Source organism: Diachasmimorpha longicaudata, chromosome 7, assembly GCF_034640455.1.
Source record: "Diachasmimorpha longicaudata isolate KC_UGA_2023 chromosome 7, iyDiaLong2, whole genome shotgun sequence".
In the NCBI taxonomy this organism is placed as follows: domain Eukaryota; kingdom Metazoa; phylum Arthropoda; class Insecta; order Hymenoptera; family Braconidae; genus Diachasmimorpha; species Diachasmimorpha longicaudata.
In genome coordinates, this window is record NC_087231.1 from 7,421,186 (window position 1) to 7,443,564 (window position 22,379).

Here is a 22,379-nt window from a genome sequence, read left to right on the forward strand (position 1 = left end):
GATGCGTGTAGTCGTCTCTGATTCGTTGCTCTCAAAGTTTATTCTTCATTCATTTAGTCAAATTATAATGGAAATATGTAGAATCGGTGTAAAATCTGTTGCCAGCGTTAATTTTTCATTAAAAAAAATAAATAAAGTCATAAAGAGGAGAAATATGAGAAAAAAAAACGAGGAGCCGAGAATCAGAGGCGATGTTTGTCGTAATTTTGATGTTCGTATCATAAATAAATTATAACTATTGTTTGTCCTTAAACGTAAATTTATACCATGAAAAATATATTCAAATATAAAAATTTGCCAAGCAATTGCAGTAGTTGTCATCGCCAATCCAAATAATATGTTTTGTTGAGTGCACTTGAAAGAAATCGTTGATTATCAAATGGAGGCGAAGGCTGTGTTCTGCAGGGAATTACTGATGAAACAAATACAAATGGGCAAAAGTCGAGGAATAATACAGAGTCGAAATTATCCGAAGGCAAATAATATTTGAAATAGGGAAGAGTGTACGCAGTGTCTCAGCAGAGAAAAGAATAATGAATAAATAATAATTGAATAGACTCGAATTTGACGATTTTGTCACGATTATTTAGCATTCAAATCAGGGATTAATTGTGATCCATTCGATCTTTCATGAACCCGAGCAAAAAATGAGAGGCGCACCGATCCACCCCTCCCATCTTCATGTCCGTAAACGCTTTATCGTCTCACGGAGGGGAACGAGCTCTTAAGATTGAGAAGAACAAATTCTGTGTTGATTATTGCACCCTAGAGGCTCGTGCCATTTTGTCCATCTTCAAAATAAACAGGACTTTCAGGTAATTACTGTTGGAATAAGTATAACTGGACATAACTCGAGGGGTATAACAAGAGCCGAAACTATCTGTTCTTTGCTAATCGAAGAAGCGAATAAAATTGCGGAATAGTGGGCACAGTGTTTCCGTTGAAAAATACAAAAAGAACCATAAATGACTAATTACGAATTTGAATTGGAATTCCGACGCGATTATTTGAGATGGGGTATTGATCGAGACCAATTCGATCTTTTATGAACACGATTAAAAATGAGAGGCGCACCGATCCACCCCTCCCATCTTGATGTCCGTATACGCTTCATCTTCGGGATTTAGAGGTTCATCCCCTCAACAAAAGACGAATCTTTTTGTTAATTGTCTCGACCGTCATTCACCAGCCAATCATCTCATGAAAGGGAATGAGGTCTAGACATTGAGAAGAACAAATTCTTCATTGGTTATTGCACCCTAGAGCTTCGCGCCATTTTTGTCCATCTTCAAGATACAGGTAACTGGTACATAGACTTACCCGTGATGTTGTCACACAGGATTCGTGACGTAATGATCCTTCCGTATGGGCTGAAAAGATTTTCAAGGTCCTGTTGTGTCATGTTCTTTGGCAAACCACTGACGTAGAGATTGGCTCCCTTTATCGCTTCACTACTGGGTCTTGCATAGGAAACCTGGTATATTAATGAATCGTTAATGATATTTTAATGAATCGTCAAGTAGAGAACTATTGTGCGTGATAATTGACGTGTAAAGCTTGCCTTAATCGTCTTATTCTGTAGCCGAAGACCATTGAGGGTGTTGATAGCTTTCTCAGCATCCTCAGGTCGATGGTAGTTCACGAAACCGTAGCCAAGACTTTGGCCTGAAATGCCACAAGAATCTGTCACATTTTCCACCAAAAATGTTACTTATTAAAACGGGTTTCATGTAATTAAAAAGTTAACGAGACTTAATATTACATTAATTACGATTAAATTACCACAAGTGCAGTGTTAGAAATTTCATCACTGAAATGTCAAAGTTATGTTGACATTGGTAATTAAAAATTTTTCATTCCATGATAAATTTCATGGAGTTCGTTGGAAACTTGCAATTGTTCGGATCTTCAGTGATATTTGAAATTTCATAAGTTATTTTCCTCCAATCGAATTCAATCTCATCCTTCTTTAAAAAAACTATCAAACTGTCCATAATAATTCAAATCTTTTCTAACCGCCCACGACACACGATCGAACGAAGATGCCGTGGCGCCGGGTGAGCTTGACAGATTGATAATCCCGATAGAATCACGTCTGGCACACGATCTCGATGATTATTCACGTACGAGTTTAGCAATCAACTCGAAAAAACAACCGAATAATTCCAGGAATTCAAGGATCTACAGCTCATTCCTGCAATTGATCCTTATGTAGCTGAAATATTGGTCGATAAACCAAGTTTTGAAAGGAAAATGAGCCCAGTATTGAGCCACTATAGAACAACTTTGAACTAAGGAAGTCTTCGAATTCAACGCCCCCGCGTCTTTAGGACAAAAATAGAGTTGTGTTCACAAGCATAGACACAGATTCGCACCCCTACAGAGTCACACACTCACGTATGAATAAAAATCCGTGTGTAGTTGTTTTTTTCCCTTCCTTCCTCACTTATATTATAAATGGAAAACCGACGGATGTGCATGTTGTGCGGTAATTTTATGACCTAGTCTGGCTTTGCGGATATGCCGGAATTTCGTCGCAAAATGTTTAACATTATGCCAAAATTGATAAACAATAAATATATTAAATGATCGATCAACACTAATGAGCGTAATGATATCAAACATCATGATAACTCATAATTTTGAATAAATGAATAACATTTTTCAGAAATAATAATATGACTTAGTAAAAATAATTTTGATTTTCCGGTGATTTAAAAAAAAAAGTGTTTATCCTTACCAAAAGAAAATTGCCCCGGGGATAACGAATCTCCGGCAACCGACAAAGCTGTGGTGACCTCTATATTGATTGAGAAAAAAAGGAAAAACAGATATAAAAAATGTGTCAATACGCTTTTTGATGAGGTAGAGAATTAACTTAAGAACAGATATTAAAATGGAATGATGCCCTTATGTAAATTAAACTAACAGAATAAACCACCAAATAGCGAGACCGCGTGTGATATTACAATGTTATTTACCAATACAACCTGAAATTCAATGATACACAGCTTGAATAATCAAGCACTGCAAAAGGTCTCTTTGTACTTATACACTGAAACGATCGATTGAGTCTGACGTATTTGTGGAGGGTCGAGGACAAAACAGAAATATCACGCATTAACTGGAGACGAAAAAAAAATTGCACAAAAGAAGGTAGAAATTCCACAGGGAATGACGAAAAAAAATGATACATTTAAATAAGACGATTTCTTCGAACAAATGGTAAACAGAACTAGCGGAACGATGAACGGTGACGAATATTTATAAACACAGCCAAAGGACGGATTGTTAAATTCCACTGGCTGCCATCTTGAGTAGATTTCAGGGTGAGCAAAAAATATTGAAGAGATAGTGAGATATCCTGTATTGTCGCTCTTAAAAAAAATGAAATTCCTAAATTATTCCGGTCAAAAAAAAAAAAATGTCACATTACATTCAACGACACTTTGACACGAGCGAAAAGTAATTTCAAGCTTCGGTGATGGCGATGCTCCGGAGAATATAGACCGCTTGTTCGTTAGCGCTCACGTCTGCTGGTGATTGGCATTATGGCGCGCCAACTAATCTCGAGTTGAAACTAAATTCTCTTTTCCGTAATGGTGGCTCACACGTAGATAAAGGACACGAAGATAATGAACTCTTTGTAGGTAAACCGAGTGATAAATGTACATTAGAAAAATAGAAAAAAAATAACTCACCAGTTACTTTGTCACGAATGAGCTTGCAGCTCTCGACCTCTCCAATACTCGAAAATAGCGAGCGTATCTCCTCCTGGGTCATGGTTTGTGGCAGATAATTGACGATGAGATTCGTCTTTGACTCCTCCTGGGAGGTTTGGCCAATATTTGAGCCGCCATTCTGTTGCACAACCGTATCCATTCCGTTCGCCATCATTGCACTAGTTTTGACAATCTTCGTCTAACTACGTACGAAATCTGAAAGCAAACAAACAGGGAAAATCATTAATCGATGAATGAGGAGGTGAATAGACAGAGAAAGGACTCGAAAATTCCACTTCGAGGGCTCTCATCACTCAAGGTTATTCGAAAATTAAATAATGCCAAGGTAGAAAATTTGTGGTGAATCTACCACCAGTTCCTATCTCATGAAATGTACGCGGAAGTACACTATACAATCTAATTCTAATACATCTAATAATAGAGTACATTCTATTCCTGCGTAAAGCCATAGTAAGGCCTATACACAGTCTATAAATGACGGAAAAATAATAGAATCTCAAACGAGTTCACTGAATTAATTAACACCTTGTCAATCAATGAGTGTAGCATCGACGGATCGATGAGAAATTGTAATTAAACCAATCCCGTAATTGCACTGTGATCTATGTTAATGTTCATTGTATGGGACACGTCAAGTTTGAGCACAATGGGGTACCAGAATCAAATATTGGGAGATGTTCTTAACTTCTCCCTAAGCCGCTCTGACATAACCAGTTTCGTTACACCAGAGATAAAAATGAATGCCAACTACCCCCATGGATCGAAGTTACAAGGGGGCATTTTCGCATGACGTTCGCAGAAGCTATCCTCTCCCCCCTTACGCACTGGCTCAACTCCCCTATTCATTGAAAATCCAAAAGTCCTGGGTCAGTGACTGCCAACACGACCTGCCCTTCAAACTTTTGCATTTGCGTTTTTGGGGCTCGAAAATCTATACTATTTCCGGGTAATAAATTATTTAATTCAAAAAACAAAACGACAATTAACAATTTTATAATTGAATTTGAGGTCAACTCATATTAAAAGAGATAATTAAATCTATTAATATCCCGGCGATATAATTTTCGATAATTAATTGGCTTTGTTGGAGTATAGAGTGTTTTAGTTAATTGAATATGAAGAGCAGCAAATAGGGCGGAATGAAATTATTGTTTTTTTTCTGGTTTTTGTTCAACAAATAAATTTATCAAGGGAGGTCTGTTCAGGCTTATTCGAGAGGAAATAAGAACAAATTATAAATATAGAATAGAACTTACATGGAAAATATTAACATTAAAATTGTCGAGATGTACATAAAATGGATAGAATTGAGAGTCACTGAACCTCGTATGATACCGTGCGAGTTTAAAGGGGCGACGAACCCCGTCGGTAGCCATTTAAAATGGTCCTATGGGAGTGGGTTCAACCCCCCTCGCCATATACCGTGTCCAAAACTACTCATAAGCGCTATATGTACATCTATCGGCTATATACAAGGTACGAAGAAGATATAAAGGGAGGGGAGAATTCGGGGGAGTCTGGCTAGGGTGGTTTTTCGAAGGGGGGAGAAAGGAGGAAGCATAGTCCCGGGTAGGTCGCGGGAGAGCACATACACAGCTGCCACATATATATCAGCCGGCACGAGCCCTCGCCTACGTTCCAATTTCTTTTTTTCCAGTGGTTCCCTACGTTTTTTTTTTTTTACATAGTCACTCGTTCGTGTCTACGTTCTCATTCTATTGACAACGTGTATGCATCAGCTGTCCCCATATGTGCACCTTTCGACTCCAGGTTAAACCCTTATATCAGTCAGATGGTGGTTGCATGCTAGTTCATCTACTATTTTTTTATTGTAACATATTTTCAAGGAAAAATAATGGACAACTGCTCAAGGGACTAATGTCTTTTGTTCACTGACTGCTATCATTTTGGGGAAATTTATGATAGAGGGCTAGAGCACTAGAGCCATTTCATAACGGAATTTTCTTGACCACTATAAATGACCGGAATCGAGAATCGAGGTTTCTACAAAAATTTTATGGCAATTTCTACAAAGATTTCCCTCACATTCGCCGAAATTTCATTATTGTACCGCGTTGCTACTGAATCATTCGATCAATTCTCCCATTCAGTTCCCATTAAGATAATTAAATATTGCATGCAATACGTTAGTGCATAACATTAGAAGTTGCATTGACTTGAGAAGGGAAATTTCCATATATATTCAAGAAATCGACAACCCTGGTAAAAAAAAGACGAAGATCTAGAGCCGCTGTCCACAAGAATTCCCAACTACCAAATTAATTCGTTAACAAATTTTAAAAAAACCAATACAACTGTCCATAAAAAACTAACTGCCGCATCTATGGCACAGCCTTTGAAATCCACGCACAGTACAGAGCAGTGGAGCTCGAGTTGTTTATCGATCCGGGGGCTGCAGTACAGTCTACTCTACATACTATTCGCTAAATCGACAAAGCCACCCCGGTAATCCTCACCAAGCTATCCTCCCAACTCCAATTACGTCCGCTCGTCAACACCGGCTCAATACCCGAATAATCCAAGTTATTGCCTCCAAATAATTACGAGCCTCGTAATAACGTACGACAGCTCCTTCGATCAATAGGCAATCAGAGCAAGATAATTTTCACCAGCAATTCAAATTAAATTAATCCCGTTCCCTTTCCCCATGATATCAGCATCTGCAGTTTAAAGTATTTTCAGGAAGTGTGAAAGTCAGATAGGATCTTTCAACGTTGGCCAGGTGGTCATGGCGACACATCATGAAAATCGCGCGGCAGTGAACGATCAATACCCTGTGCACCCTTCCCCCTCTCTCATCCCCTCCCCCTACCGCCAACCACCACCCAACCCCCTAGTCTACTCGTCTCAATCCCTCGCGAGGCATTAACAGAAGGGAAACCCCTCTCGTACGTCCCTTTCCACGCACGACAGGAGCAGCCGCACACGCTCTCGCGTACAGAATGACGTGCACGCCGGTTTAGTCACACTCACACATACAACTACCTCAGCATCTGTAGAGAAAATTTATACGTGTGTTAGAGAAGTTGACTGCACGTGAATTGAACGCAATATTCCTGGCTAGCGGTGCTCCCTCAACAACAGCAAAAGGAGCACGTGCTCCAGAAAATGAGGTGCAAGAGGAGGGGAAAAAAAAAGGCAGGAGATACTTAATGCAACGGTCTTACCTTTTAATCACAGTTCACTCCAATTCACCGACTTAAAAAGTGAATTGAAGTTATGGCTTTGGTTCTATATTTATTACACAACTCCTCCCCCTTATTCTGCCGATGCTGCGATCAGGCGGATTGCTTTATTTCTCGGTAATCTTGGGACGATGATGATTAGTTTGAAAAAAAATCAAATTATCACCCTTGAATGTCAAAGACGTGGGCGCTAACTCGGTGAATGTATTGTGTACGCGCTCTCTCTCGTTCTCTCTCTCACCACCGCCCGAAACGAAAGGAAAAAAATCAATAGAAGTGAACTACGGTGCCAGCGGTAAATCAGCATTTACACATATACGCGCACATATATCACATTAATAGATAATTTGAATTTGTTGTTATCACTTTGTCCGTTGACTTTGTTAGCTTGATGGTGTTGATGTACCGATTAGTCAGTGAAAATCAAAACTGAAGACGCCCGTCATCTGGATCTGTACTCCATTCTGTTGTTGCATCGATGCAGTTTATCGGTTATTTATTATTACAATCGGTTGTGTGATATCAGCGACACTTTTACCCTCAATTATGGGTATGAGGGGGGGAGGGCCGACAGTGTGACACGCGCGTGACAGACGTGTTGAAATAAAGAATGGTAACTAGACTAAGGAAACAAAGAAACAACGTTACGGGCGGAGGCTGCCTAGAGACTGAACACAACGATATCGAGACTTTTCGCACAGCGTCGATCCTCATGTCTCCCCCTTTTTCTTTCCCCTCCGCGGAGTGATGCCAACCCCTCTTGAGGTTTCGTGCTACCGCTACCCAATACAACTCGGGTTATTTCGTCACTACTCGGCCCTCAACTCCCCTTCCACCATTACAATTTGTGGAGCGTAGTAGACACTTCGCCCCTACGAGCAACAGCTCCCCCGCCAAGAAAACGGTGGCTTTATTTTCACTGGCCTATGCCAAAGGTTTGTTTTATCTTTTTTTGAGATTTTCATCGTTTGCGGACCGTTCAGAATTTAAATTATCGATCGAAACGATGAATTCTTGGAGAATTCCTTTGTCTGCGGTATTATGAGTGTGGTTGAAAAAATTTAGGCGATAGGGGAAGGGACCGTAGCGTTTTTACTGGAGCAACGGAGAATCCCTTTTTTTGGGGTTCATCTTCCAATGAAGATCCAATGAAATTCCGATTTTTTTCAAGAAAGAGAGAGAGAGAGAGAGCGGAATGCGGAAATTCTATTTAGATACAAAACAGGAATAATTCTGCAGATTTTTATTGTTTTCCGTGGAATCGTTAAACTTTACTTGAGTTTATTCAGGTTTACCACAAAATGTTCACTTTTTCCAACAGCTCTTACCCGTTCCCGATATTATTAGGAGCTAAGACAATCTTTTGGAAACGTAAAATTTCCAATTTTAAATAAAATCAATCTGGACTATTCAATATTCAATAAGCCATTGGTTATCGATCCCCCGCGGGAAAATTGGAGCGTTAAATGCTCGGGAATTCATTTCGGAGTGGTTGCTACTACAAAGGTCACCGGGAAGACTGATCGATCGGCCGTGAAGGAAGTCTATATCTCGTGCCACGTAACCTTCTCACCTGCCATAATACGCGAATCGTTCGAAAAATCCTCTGTTTACATTTCTTCGATGCTAAAGCCGTCAGGTTGGTAAATTTTCAGGAAGACATTCTCAACCCTGACCTTATCAACGACCCTGTCCAATGAAAAAAAAAAAAGTAATAGAATGAAATACCTGTGTTCAACGCGAATACGATGACAACTCAGAATTATGCGCGCCTGGCGAAATGAACCGAGTAAGAGTTGGCTCCGAAGCCAATACAGCGTAGCCAAGCAACACATTTCAACAGTATCACTTCCTAGAATTAAAACTCCGTCCTACCCCACCTTGCGATCGCAAAGAAACAATAATGAGCCTCAAAACATGGAGAAAGTCTCAACGTCTGGGGATGAGATTGAGAAGATTATTTCCGGGTTGAAGAAATAAACACGAGCTGGAGCTTCACGTCGTGCGAACCAACGGATTCCTTGATACTGGTGCACCACTGATTTTAGAACTTCACTGATGAGTTGACAAAGACTCAGGGATTTTGGTTTCTTTGGACATGTGTTTGAGTGAGCGCAAACTGTCCACGACAAAATTATAAATACATACTCGTATAAACACTATAAATATACGAGTTTTGTGGTCAGGAGGAGTATGAGGTGGGTTCTACTGGGTTCATACCTCGTTTATGATGTATGCAGTTGAAAATTTTCACAGAGATAAATTTTTAAAAATTAATGTTTTAGCTTCACAGACGTGTCACATTGGTGCTCTGCTCCTGAATGTTATTTATTCATGAGAGCACAAGGCCCCACGTTTATGGTTCCAACACATCAATTTTTGGTGGTTTTTTTTGCTGTGAAACATAAAAAATCGCAATTTGTAACGACACATTGTTTTTGGAAAAATAGTGGAGATGTGGTTACTGAAAATATAGTCTATAGAAAATATAGCCATTCACTGGTGTGTTCAAGACTCAAAGAATCTTTAACGATGAAAGAATTCTTTCTTCATTTATTGGTAGATTTTTATAAATTTGAGGAACAGCTGCTTGTGAATTTCCATTGGTTTGGTTTCGAGTTCAATTTAGAATCAGGTCATCGACGAAAGTTTGGATTAATTTCGTACCGGCAGTAGCATTACGAGAGACGATATTCTTGTTGGCACAAGCACCCTTAATTAATGCGTTAATGAACCAGCATGTCTCCAATTTGTATCGACCGATCGATCCACATTACCGGCCACTCAATGTTCACTAATCACCAAATGGCTGAAAACCTCCGAGACTAATAGATGGCTATCGTCCTAATTTGAAAATTTCTGATGATAAAAAGGGAAAATAAAAAATAAAGCCCCAGAGTTGAGAGTAAGAAGCGTATTCCCCTACGGTGGGTGTTTAGCGTCATGTGCTATTTCGTACCGCCCACGGTATTCTACACAAAACAAATGTACGGTAGAAATTACCTAACCATTTGGTAAACCCATTGTTTGTTAACCGTTCCGTTTCAAACTTTTAATATGAGGAATTGAATAAGGAACAGTATCCACAAAAAAAAAATCAATGCCAGTAAAATTCAGCCAAAAAAATTGGATTTATAAAAAAATCACGGGCTAAATATTCTTCTTAATTTTTATCCTCCAAATCGAATTGGAAATGCTACGCTCACATCGTAATTTTTAATCCTATGTTCTGTCCGTATGTACACCCGGATCTGCACCCCTCACAGAGCCCTAACACTCCCAACTTGTTATGAAATTCCGGAAAGATGCCAGAGCCGAATATTCGATATAATGCCATTCGATATGATATATTTTTTAATTTTCTCAGATTTTTACAGGACCGACACCAATTTAGCCCGAACAGCGATTTATTTTCTGACAGACTGCAAAAGTTTCTGCCCCCAAATGAACTTCCCCTTACATAAAATCAAATTTCAAAGTTGCTCTGCTCACAAAGTATTTTTCAACCCTAAATTCTCGCCCCGTATCCACGAAGGACTGTAGGTCCCACGAGGATGCACAGGCTAGTCGCTATAAAATTCTGACGCAGTGCCGAAGGCACACGATTCAATATTTTCAGAAGTAGTCTCACCAAATTGCCAGAAATTATGGGTATAAAGGTTAATTGATGCAGGACATGTTTGAACTACATGAATAGCCATCGACCGCGGCATCATATCAGCCATGCATCGCCGGATTTCCCGTTGAAGTACACACGAGAGCGACAGAGTACACCCAAGTAGGGGATACATACACACGAAGATGTGTACACGTTCAACGGGGGCTCCATTGATTGCCACCCCTCGAAATAGGGGTGTACGAGGTTGGAAATACCGTCGGCATTGCAAGCCAGGGGTATATGAACCCCAAGCCCTCAGTCTCCTTCTTCCCCATTCTACCCCCCTTTCCTGCTTTTAATTTCACTCCCCACCGGCGGCTCGCCCTCGCAGGTTCACCCCCAACGCTGCACGCACGCGCGACACATGGACCCAGAAAACGATCAATACGCAGCACAACCGAGTCTCTCTCGCGATCGACTATGTTTTCCCTCTTAACAATTCCACCATCAGTTCTCCCTCTATCACTTTATTCACCACCCTCTCCACGCCCGTTCAAAACCCACCCTGTGCAAAACAATGCAACCTTCATCAAGAGTGAGGATTAATTATTCAACTGGGCGAAAATATTTTTCTGTCGTGTAATTAGCGTTCAAGGTACAGAAAATAAAAAATCTGTAATCATTGATTTTACCTCAATTGTCGCATGCAAATAAAAAGAAAAGTTGAAAAGTGAGCCACACAAAACATAAGGCAGGTTATGCGATGTACTACTTACGTCAGTATTTTTGTTTCCTTTTTTTCATTTTTCTTTCAACTTTTTTTTTTACATTTTTCTCTCGATCCCTCGCACCCCGGCATACCCACCATTGCCATTGAGACAATACTTTGGGGATATTTAGGATAGGATAACGGGGAGAGGAGATTATGCCGACTCCGATGAACCGTCGTACAACGGCTTTTCATCTTTGGTGGGATTATTTTTTTAGTCATGTACATTATCGTCAAATTTTTGATGAGTGCTGGAGTATCTTCGGAGTTTCTACGGGCTCTGGGTGATAAATAATTGGGAATTATATTTTTTTCAAGTTCCATTATTTTTTAGGATTGAACGGGCTTTGTTGGTTGAGATGGGGGTGGCAGCGACGGGGTCGCGCTGGGGTCCTCCGTCAACATCGGAGTCGGCGTCGTCGCTGTGCGTTCAACGAAATGCCACACCCTGGCAAATGACAGATAATGATTTTCCGGAGAATATCGTGAATTATTATATTCATGAGTTAAAATGTGTCGTGTCAGGCACAGAAAAAAAAGCTTCACTTCGGGTGAAGGGATTTATAATTTTGAAGAACAGAATCAGAATTTGCAGGGATCTCCTTTTTTCGGGGGACAGAGACAAAATGTTTTTAAATAAAAATTATGTCGCTAGGGGATAGCAAAAAATTCCCAGAATGTCTTTAGAAATTGAGATAAACTAGAACTTTTTTCTCTCCACGAATAATATCAAATTTTTGCCAGGGCGTTTGGTTTTATTGATTGAGCAGCCAGACAGTACTTCATTCAAAAATTGAATGCCTATCTTCGCTGAACACATGAGCGGCGCTCGGTTAAGCCATTAAAGAAGGGTCAACAGAACCAAAATAGATAATGCGTGGATGAATTCCCAAAAAATTCATTGGGATCATCGATAATCAACTCAATCAACTCAACTCGTACGTAATCATATAATAATAAAACATATCATTTCAATGAATCAATAAATGTAATAATAATAATTAATCAATAAATATAAAATTCATCAGGCAGATACAGAACACAAAGTAAAGAAAAAAATGAACATACCGGTTAACGATGAAAATCAGTGGTTGGAGGATGCTGAACTAGCGTAGAACGGAACGCAGTGATGGGTATTTACTATTTTAAAAACGGTGTCTCTCAATTAACGAAACAATAATCTAATGACAACTTCGTCTCACGCCGTAAACGATTGTTAAAGTTAAACTCATCAGAAATACTGATAAAATTAATATCAATTAATCATGTTAATATTATTGACAAGACACCACAAAATCTTCCAGTTGACGTATGCTCTGACGAGCCAATGGTTTTGTTAATTCATAAAGCTATTTGATAGCCAGCACCATAATAACATTTGGCTCAGGTTTGTTCTTTCCTCTTTGTTCCCGTGGACAAGTACAAGGAGAAGAAATTTATTTTTTTGTTAATATACAGACCCGCGAGCGGCGTGATACGGCTCTCAATGTATAATTATACTTTTTGCGTGTTTTCGCTTCAGGGAGGGGAGAGATAACGGGGTGATAATGATTTTTTTTTGCTGTTTTGGTATTTAATTGAAAGGAAAATTCTAGAGGAATGGAGGGACCAAGGAGAACGTAATTTTCCAATAAAACTCGCGACAAAAACTAAGCAAAGAACGACGGGAACGTTGCTTGCATCTCTGGTTATTCTAATCCCGGTTGCAATGTATACATATATATATGGAGATATGTGTATACATGTGTTGATAAGTATGGAGGAGTAGGTTCAACAAACGACAGAACGGATTGATTGATTAATTAATTAATAAAGGTAATAATATTGCGGGTAACTGTGTCTACAACGCAATGCCTTATGTGGTGCGGTAACTAAACTGGCGATAGCAGAGGAAAACCGGGCGGCTGCACCTAGTTGGAGCTATTGCGCCGGTTCATGGAGTCAACGCGAAACCTCCCTTTGGCTGGGTGAGGGGAGACGGAGACGGAAAAATGGGGATTTTCAGGGGTTATCGCGCCACTGAGGAGGACAGAGAGGCTGGATGATGGAGTTTTTACACCCTCTGATATGCGCAAACTCGGGAATACGTGGAGATGCGCGAAACGCGAAGGGGGTTGGGGGAGGGTAAAAAAAAAATGTTGGAGGATCGGAGCTGATGGACGCAAGCGCGGGATCCGTGAGGGTTACGGGGCTTCGAGGGTGACCAGCGTAGGCGCTAGAGGGGGTGCTCGATGCAACCAACGCCATTATGACCGTGTGAAAATTCATACCATCGTTCTCACAGAATTCTTCCCTGAGTTTTTCTGGGAGCTTAGGAATTTCGAGGACGCGGAGTGGAGGAATTTATGGGAAATATGTTCGTAGCTGTGCTGAATTTTTGACGGAAATTTGCGGGAAATCGGTGGAAATTTTTCGGTCATTATGGTTTCATTAAAATTTTCAGGAATTTCGTCATTCTAAAATCATGAAAGCATAGTCTTCATTTTAGGACAATTGATTGTTAAAAAATGTCTCGATAGAAATTCCATCACGAAGAGTTCATGAAAATTCAGGTACCCTCCCACCGAATTCTCAGATTTAATCTTAAAACCCTTAAATTTGAAATTAGGGAGTTTTTTACAAGATTTTCGCGCTCGTTATTCAATTCGAGGTCCGCTAATCTCTTCCATCCATTTTCATATTTCTCAGCACCCCGTACTGCTACTGTCCAACCATAAACGTAAAAAATGAGAGAGCGATCTTGTGGTACGATAATTTTTTTAGTTTTATTTCTCATGAGGGTGCGACCACCCGGTGTAAATCGTACGTTCATCGAAGATGTATGTGAGACGATAAAGAACGGAAAACCCGCATAGAAAGCTTTTCATTAACATTACCCCCCGGTTCAACTGTTTAGTACAAGGTAAAGGTGTAAAAAAAAAGGTTGACGTATGGACGGGGAAAATATTTTCCACATCCCCATCCAACCTTTCTCATTTCTCTCCGAGGGAACTGAGTAAGGTCAGGTCTTCCATTTCATCCGAAGATAACCGACGCTATTCCGGTCCCCCGATTCCTTCCATCCCTTCACAATAGCTCACACTGTAACTGATGGATCACAGGACCCTCCCTTTTCCCTATCGCCAGCTATTGCTATAAAACTGTCGTCATCGTCCCAGACTTACCCATGTGAAATACATAAATTAATTTATAATTTCAGGTTGACGACTTGTACACGCCCAACGGAAATAACGAATTCCTGTGCTGTTGTTCAAACAACTAATTACCATACGCGCCGAATAAATTCTTCACTTGAATTATTTTTACATGGATAAGCGGTTATGAAGAGTGTATTCGATTATCGATCGTTGGCGCGTGCTCGGTCATTCATTTTGTCATACGCCTCTGTTGGCTTGCCAAGCTTACCAACTACATCCCCGGCGTCAACGACCACCCACTATCTCGTACTTCACATACACCCTTTGCCAAAGGCACAAGAGCCACTGAGAGCGCATGATTTGTACTGATATATATATAGCAACCAAAGGGTGCTCCCCGTAAACATAATTTATAGTTTTTAACTCTTTAATAAACGATTTCTTCGCATGTAAAGTTATCTTCAGCTCACAGCCTCTGTACGTTAATTTGTATTGAACTTCTCTCTTCGTGTAGAAGGGAGGTAATGACTATTCATGATATACTTTTATAGAACGCTAGGGTAATGTTCATGAAAAATTTCTCTGTGTGTACAGACGCGCTATTTTTGCTTTGTCGATTGATAGCGTTGACGGAGTTGAAGGGCCTACTGTGAAGAGAATAGTTCAACTTCGTATTGAATAATATTGAAGTGAACAACAAGAGCATTTTGACAAAATCCCATTTCCATAACATTGCTGTTAAAATGACAATAAAGTGGGCGCAGAGATTCAAAAAGTTTGAAGCTAGTCAGAAAAATTCAACCGAGAAGCTCTAAAATCCCTCTTTTATACTGACAAGACAAGAAAAATCAAGTTCCTTGATATTCTAATTTCGTATCCCATTCTTCCCCTCGCCACCATAAAAATTCCCTATTATCATAGAAGAGGCTATTCTTTCTCCTCCATCCCTCGCAAAAGAAGAAGAGATCAAAAGGCTCTCAGTCTTTCAGCCTGAATCTACCCTGACCTTTTATCTCCACTATTTTCCATCCCCCGATCTCTTGTCGGTCTTTTGCAAATTACTAATAATCTGTCAAGAAAATTGGATTTTCTTCCCTCAGTACAGGACAAAAGATGGATTTTTCTCGTTTATTTCGAAGAGATAATCTCCCCGTGAACAGAAACCCCTGCATTTAAAAATATTCCCACCAAAATATTATTAAAATGGCATAAATAATCGCGAGTACCCATTAAATCCCTCTTTTACTCTCTACCGATTGGAAAATTCAATTTCTCTTTATCACAAATCCTTATCACTACAGAAACCGCTATTCTTTCTCCCCTGTCTCATGCAAAGGAAGAAACGATATCAAAAGACTCTCAGTCTCTCACCCCGAATCAGCCACGAACCCTTTTTTTTCACTTTTTGCAACTCCTCCGGCCTCCCTTGTGTCCTCCCCGAATGTTTGTTTCTCCTATTCGTATAATTTGCGGTGGGACCGGCCCGGTTCTACTACAAACCTACATATATTGATTCAACAAACCCCGGGAAACGGACACCAAGTTGAGGGTGAGGTGAAAGAGTACAACCAAAGTGTCGCCAAGTTGAACGTACTGCGAGTAACGTTGGTTCATCTGGTTTATTCGATATGTCGGACGCTGATTCTGGTACGTAGTATTCAATCATAAAACCACTTCACTATTTTTCAACGGTAAAGTACCTATTCAGCGATAAATTCTCGTGAGTTTCACATGTACACGACATATTTCAAATTTTACCTTCGTTCAGGCGATACGGGCATGAGGTGCCAATGTGTGGTATAGGGAAAACGTTATTTTCGCCCCTGCGACGACACGAAAATCCAACATTCGAAAATGGTTTATCTTCGCAGTCACGAAATGCAAGTTGCATTATTGTTTTGCTTCACTCCTGCTGCACAATTCTCTTACTTGGACTCTTCTAATCTGTTATGCTGTATAAATCCTTGGTAATGTTCATATTAACACTGGAAATATCACGAAACGTGCGTTACAACGATTTTATCTGTTGAGGGAATGAAACGTTTACCCGGAATTCGAATTTTGCGAATGTGCATGGGGAATCACGCGAGATATTTCGGGAATTTTCACGATAATGGTGTTTAACCGGAGCATCAATAATATCGTGATTTCTCACTGTAAAAATAACATTCTGGCCGCTCCTTTTTCACCGTGAACCGAGTGGAAAACGTTATCAGACACAAGTATCCAAGTTTTAATAGCTATTTCGGATGTGCCCACACACGCGATTTCGCTTCCTCTTTTTATTGATGAATTTCGGATACTTGGCGAAGCAAATGTTAATTCATTTCTTTTAATTGATATCTGGTCCTGCAATTCTTGATTAACAAAAACGTCGAGATAATTGAGTGTTTAATAATCATGTTCCGACAAAAATTTCAACTTCGTCACACCCCCCACCGTAGCTTTTTCATGAATTTTTTTTCAGTAATTATTTACTGTCTTGTTGCTTCCTATTTCCACCAGGTACTTCGTTTTACCCCCTTCTTAGAAGTCCCTTCGCGACAAAGAAGAATCTTCCATCACCCTCATTCACCCGTACCCAATACCCAATACAATTCCCACTTCTTGACACAGCAATACCACGCGAGAATTTGGATTCTCGAGTGGTATAGACACGAAAAAATAAGTGCCTGAAGATTGCTCGAGTAACGCGATCGTGCAGGCTTCGCATGGCATCACGAAATCACTTTTCAATTGCACTTTGGGCCAATTTATCGAGGGAGCGATATTCATCAATGAGGTCATTAGGATTTATCGTTAGTGGGCCAATGAATTATATTGTACATTCACTCAGTATGATCTTTCACTCGAGAGTTGACAAGAAGGAGTGGAAATTCACATTCTACCTGTTGTGCTCATTGTATCCATTAGCTTCAGAAATTATATATTCGCATTAATTAACCCAGTGTAATTAAAAGACTCATTACCTCATTGCACTTAATTGTTTCAACCTGCACATCGAGTGTACTCTTTCTTACCGAAATATTTTTTTGGCAAATCACTTGGAGTGTAGAAGGCGTTTGATTTAAATAATTACGAATAATTTTAAAAAATTAAATGAAGATTTTTTAGAATTATATCGGCTATGGAAATTCATTCAGATTCGATTGAAACTCGATTGATGTGGAAGCTCGTGAGAGAACGTCGGCGTGAAGTCATGTCACTTCATGCCATGACCAAGAAATGTTGACAGCTCATACGGCTGAAATTTCTATACAACCGTCGGGCACAGACACGAACTGCACCACGAATTGGTCTGAAAGATTGACCGAAACGCGATCCCTGACACCGAGGTGTTATAACGTTGGTGCATAACGTGCGGGTTTTCTACGGAGTTTAAACGGGTTTCGAAAGGTCGACTGTTCGCAGCTGCTATCAGTCTTGTTTGGCGTCTTTTCCGAGTCAGTCAGTTAGTGGCAGTGATCACTTAACCATCATCAGGATGATGGAGGGCCGCGATCCTCTCGAGCACACTAGTCTCTATCAGCGAGCTGGTAGATGCATTATCCTATATCGATTATAATAACGACATCGGGAGTCAGTTTTCCCTGGTTTTCTCCAGGATTTTCATAGCGAGTGGAAAATCTGGTGGAAATTATGCCTTAATTATAATATCTCTTGGTCTGTCGAGACGTTTAAAGAAGACTTTCTTCTCAAAAATGAGATGTCTAATGACTCAGGGCAAAATAGAAGCACAAATGTCTTCCTGAGAAACTCAAATTCAATTGAGAATCAGCGAAAAATTGGGTTGCGACGAAGGACAATCCATCCCTTGCCTCAAATTGCTCCCTCATTACGAAAATTTTCAATCCAATTTTTCGTCGTGCATAAAAAAATTAATTATACTTCCAGACAGTGATGATAGCGACGCAGAAGGAGGTCTTGGTAACGTAAGTAGATTGATAATCCGCCCTCCGGGACACAGTGGTAAAGCTAAGAAGGGTCACCTGTGCTTTGACGCGGCTTTTGAAACTGGGAACCTCGGTCGTGTGGATTTAGTATCCGAATATGAGTACGATCTCTTCATCCGGCCGGACACCTGCAGTCCTCGTCTCCGTCTGTGGTTTAATTTTACAGTGGACAACGTTAGAGCTGATCAAAGAGTCATCTTCAACATTGTCAACGTATCTAAAAGCAAAAATTTATTCCGAGAGGGCATGACACCACTTGTCAAGAGCACTAGTAAACCCAAGTGGCAAAGAATACCCCGAAAGCACGTGTTCTACTACCGATCAGCGCAGCATCAGAACCATCACGTTCTCACATTTGCCTTTAACTTCGATCGGGAAGACGATGTTTATCAATTCGCCCTGACTTATCCCTACTCCTACACGCGTTATCAGGGGCATTTGGATAATTTATGCGCCAAGTGCTCGTCAGTAAAGCGCGAAACACTGGCATCATCAGTTCAGAAGAGGAAAGTGGAACTGGTGACAATCGGATCTAATATCGAAGAACGCCCCCGAAGAGTTGTTGCTGTTCTCAGCAGAGTCCATCCCGGGGAATCACCCTCGTCATTCGTCTGCCAAGGACTCATGGACTTTCTCGTCAGTGGACATCCGATAGCTCAGGTCCTCAGGGATTATGTTGTTTTCAAAATTATCCCCATGCTCAATCCGGACGGTGTTTTCCTGGGGAACTACAGGTGATCTATTTCCTTATATTCTCTGTAATTTCATTTTACAGTTTGATACGTCCTCACCACCAATTCCCTTGCTTTTCCACTCTGTTGGGAATTGTGCCTGGGCGAAGTTTGATTGAATTTATTGATCTCCTTCAGATCCACTTTGATGGGAGTCGACTTGAATCGTGCATGGAATAGGATCTCTGATTGGATTCATCCGACGTTATCTGCTGCTAAAACCCTCCTCGAGACGTTGGATAAAAATACGAATATTCCGTTGGACTGTGTCTTGGATCTTCATGCTCACACCAATGCTACGGGATTATTTGTTTATGGAAATACTTATGATGATGTCTACAGGTAAAATGAATGCACCGGTGAAAAATTAAGTCTTCGTAGATAATATTGAGAGAATTTTTGAGGGAAACAGTGATTGGAAACTTCAAGTGAATTTAGAGAGCTACGTAAATAGGAGCGAAAAATTTTTCAAGTGTATGAGACCTCTGAAAATCCAAATTTGTCAATTGTTAACTCACAGTTGTCAGCTTTTCAGGTACGAAAGACACATAGTACTTCCGAAACTATTGGCACAACACGCTGAAGACTACGATTCAGGGAACACGATGTACAATCAGGATCCTCATAAAATGGGCACTGCCAGACGTTATTTATGTTCAATATTGAGTGAACACGTCAATTGTTACACTATTCAGGTGTCGATGTACGGATATTGTCGGACAGGAACTCCTGAGCTCCTACCATACACCGAGGAGAGCTGTATCCTTCTACCCTGATAATTTAATGCTTATGATCTTTATCGGAGTTATTTTTAATTAACGACTTTTTCCTGACTGAGTGAAGATTATCGAGTGGGGCGTAACCTAGCCCGAGTTCTCATGGAATACTACAAACTTACGGGATTAATACCTTCGGGATTACCAGATCAACCGTCAAACAAACGCGGGCGTCAGTCAAGGCAGAGGCATCGCCAACCCCGGGATCCACGACCCCGGACGGCCAGGACGCCTGCGCCCCTGCACCTCGCCAGCATTCACGAGTAAATTCATTAAATCTTTTTAACGGGATATGGAGAAGAGAGATCAGGGTGAAATTATTTTTGAATTTTAATTATTGAATGGGGTCTTAACGTATTGACTTTTAGGGTATCGGTTTTATAGAATTTTCATTGAAATTTACGAGTAAATTTAGTCCGAAAAATCTAGTTGTGAAGTTACCTCCAAATTTAGGTTGAAAATATCTGAATTTTTATTAAAGTGAGAATCATTAATGAAAGTTTCTTTAGAAGAACTTGAACTTCAGAAGAATCTAGGTATGATTCAATATCTATCATAATGTCGGAATTTTTATAATTATCAACTATTTTCACTGCCAAGGGGAGTTGGAAGTTGAAATAATTATGAATAAATTCTTATCGACGAGATTCTCTTCTCGTCAAATTTCCCAGCAGAAAAATAGACCCTCCGCATAATCGTAAAAATGGGCACAAGTCAAAGTGGAAAAAATGTACCTTCCTTTCAAAGAAAAATAATCCCTTTGACTAAACAACTCGCCCAGTAATTTTACCCCAACTTTCTCTCACACCGGATCTTTTCACTCAGATATTTCACGGAGGATGTCCTGGAATTGCCGAACGTTTCCCGTCACCGTTCAATAAGTGGTACTCGAACAAACGTAGGTCCAGGAACAGCCAGTGTCTTCGGCACCGGAAGTGAAAAATACCCAAGCTATAGGTATCGAAGTCCCGGTGCCCCAACGAAACCGGCAACAATGATAACAACAGATCAAGAACCTCGTCTAGCTATTATTGATTTTAATCAGCTGACACGTGGTGGTCTCGACCTGGCCACAGGAAAAAATAGGGCGAAACTTCCTCGCCGGTCACCAGATCGCTACACCATCAAATTCCGGATATAATTCAATCGTCTTTTCAATAACTTCCACCGTTCAATCAATACTCTAATACTCAAAGAAAATGAAATTAATTAATCTCGAAAACCTAAACATTTTCCCCTCCATATCGTCACGAGAACTATTTCATTGTTATTGTATTGCCCAGCCACGCCTTGAAGCCCAATGTTACCCCCAAGGTCCAACTCGGCCCGGACCCCACCCCTTTAACCTATTGTGCACCAGTTATGCATATTCCTGTTTTCACTTGAAATATATTTATACCTAACAATTAATCAAAAAAGTTGAATAAATTATTGAATTATTTTACAAATGAATTTAACCAATAAATCATCATAAAACATACCTGAGGACGAACAAATTGGTCTCACAGTGCTCTGTAAATTGGCTAAATAATTTACACCGCTATCGCCTCAATCTCCAGGAGTCCAACCACCTCGTACAATCAGCAGTGATCTTGCGAGATGATTGACAATGGCGATGATACCTCCTACGTTTCGATATATCTTATCAACAATTTTTTCAATGCATGTACTCTAAGAGTACACACCAACAACGTTAATCAATACCGTCAATCGTTAATATTAGTTGAGCACAATTACAAAAATAAAATAAAAGGGACACCGACCAACGAACCGGTACTTCTACAATATCCGGTTAACCGCACGTTTTAAAAATCACGCTATTATCGATTCTCCGGTTGAATTATTTACAATAATCAACTCGAATGATAAGAACGCAATTTTAATGGAATCAAAAATGGAAATAAAACGTAAATAAATGAAACTAGCGAAAGAAGGGAGCAGACAAGCAACCAGTAGCTTCTACCCCTGGGCTCGACAGAACTGGATGGCCTGGGCTCGGGGCTGCTGCTTCTCACCCCCTCGATATAACCGAGAGAGGGTGGTTTCACTTGTCCTCTCTCGCTCACCCCTCTGATTCCTCCTTCTGCCGGCGTTCATTGCTTCGCTGAATTTTTTTGCCATTTTTTACGTCCACCATTTGCGAAAATCATGTGGCTCCCTCTGCACGATCCCGGAGATGCACACACGCTCTACTTCACCCCTTCTTCGCTCCTCGGGGAGCATCGTGTTGGGGTTGGACAAGACCAGGGCGGTGGTCGTTGAACCGATCTATATAGCTAATGTATCTGCGTGGTTTCGTTGCGCATTGGGGAGGGCTCTTTAACTTTTCGGTGGCCTTGTTGGAGGTGAGGTGCATCTGTCTTGTTAGTCATTCATTTTGTTTTGTCGCACATATTAGAAACGATTGGGTTCGAGAATGGGAGATTTTTCGTCAGTAGGGACGGATAGGCAATTTCTACTCTTTGG

At 40.4% G+C, this 22,379-nt stretch overlaps 2 protein-coding genes across 20 annotated transcripts in view; one reads left to right on the top strand and one right to left on the bottom strand.

Moving 5' to 3' along the window:
* LOC135164420 (ELAV-like protein 1) overlaps positions 1 to 21,860 on the bottom strand; it is a 35,987-nt gene extending 14,127 nt beyond the window's left edge. For 2 of the 18 annotated variants that reach the window (XM_064124758.1, XM_064124750.1), the window contains exons 1-5: positions 6,932 to 7,698; positions 3,702 to 3,938; positions 2,741 to 2,800; positions 1,562 to 1,665; positions 1,321 to 1,474 (exon numbers count right to left, since the gene is read on the bottom strand). In XM_064124758.1, coding sequence (XP_063980828.1) covers positions 1,321 to 1,474; positions 1,562 to 1,665; positions 2,741 to 2,800; positions 3,702 to 3,897 — 514 coding nt within the window. In that variant the 5' untranslated portion in view covers positions 3,898 to 3,938; positions 6,932 to 7,698. Of the gene's footprint in view, positions 1 to 1,320; positions 1,475 to 1,561; positions 1,666 to 2,740; positions 2,801 to 3,701; positions 3,939 to 6,931; positions 7,700 to 8,677; positions 9,176 to 11,323; positions 11,765 to 12,384; positions 13,200 to 21,394 lie in introns of those variants that run through there. The other 16 variants (XM_064124755.1, XM_064124748.1, XM_064124756.1 and 13 more) reach the window with 14 other exon arrangements.
* Positions 10,831 to 21,370, top strand: LOC135164414 (cytosolic carboxypeptidase 6). 2 transcript variants are annotated; one of them, XM_064124722.1, is made up of 7 exons: positions 10,831 to 11,202; positions 14,516 to 16,100; positions 18,348 to 19,140; positions 19,276 to 19,479; positions 19,673 to 19,896; positions 19,981 to 20,176; positions 20,739 to 21,370. In XM_064124722.1, the coding sequence occupies exons 2-7, from the start codon at positions 16,082 to 16,084 to the stop codon at positions 21,052 to 21,054; spliced, it is 1,752 nt and encodes a 583-aa protein (XP_063980792.1). In that variant the 5' UTR covers positions 10,831 to 11,202; positions 14,516 to 16,081; the 3' UTR covers positions 21,055 to 21,370. The 2 variants fall into 2 exon arrangements, with proteins under 2 accessions (XP_063980792.1, XP_063980791.1); XM_064124721.1 differs by lacking the exons at positions 10,831 to 11,202; positions 14,516 to 16,100 and adding an exon at positions 16,113 to 17,989.
* Positions 21,861 to 22,379: the final 519 nt, after the last annotated feature.

What these genes read in the sequence shown, in the direction of transcription:
- LOC135164414 (XM_064124721.1), top strand. Translation starts at nt 17,938, where the DNA reads ATGATGGAGGGCCGCGATCCTCTCGAGCACACTAGTCTCTATCAGCGA. An exon ending in GTTTTCCTGGGGAACTACAG is followed by an intron (nt 19,141 to 19,275) that starts GTGATCTATTTC and finishes GATCTCCTTCAG; the next exon opens with ATCCACTTTGATGGGAGTCG. An exon ending in ACCATACACCGAGGAGAGCT is followed by an intron (nt 19,897 to 19,980) that starts GTATCCTTCTAC and finishes GACTGAGTGAAG; the next exon opens with ATTATCGAGTGGGGCGTAAC.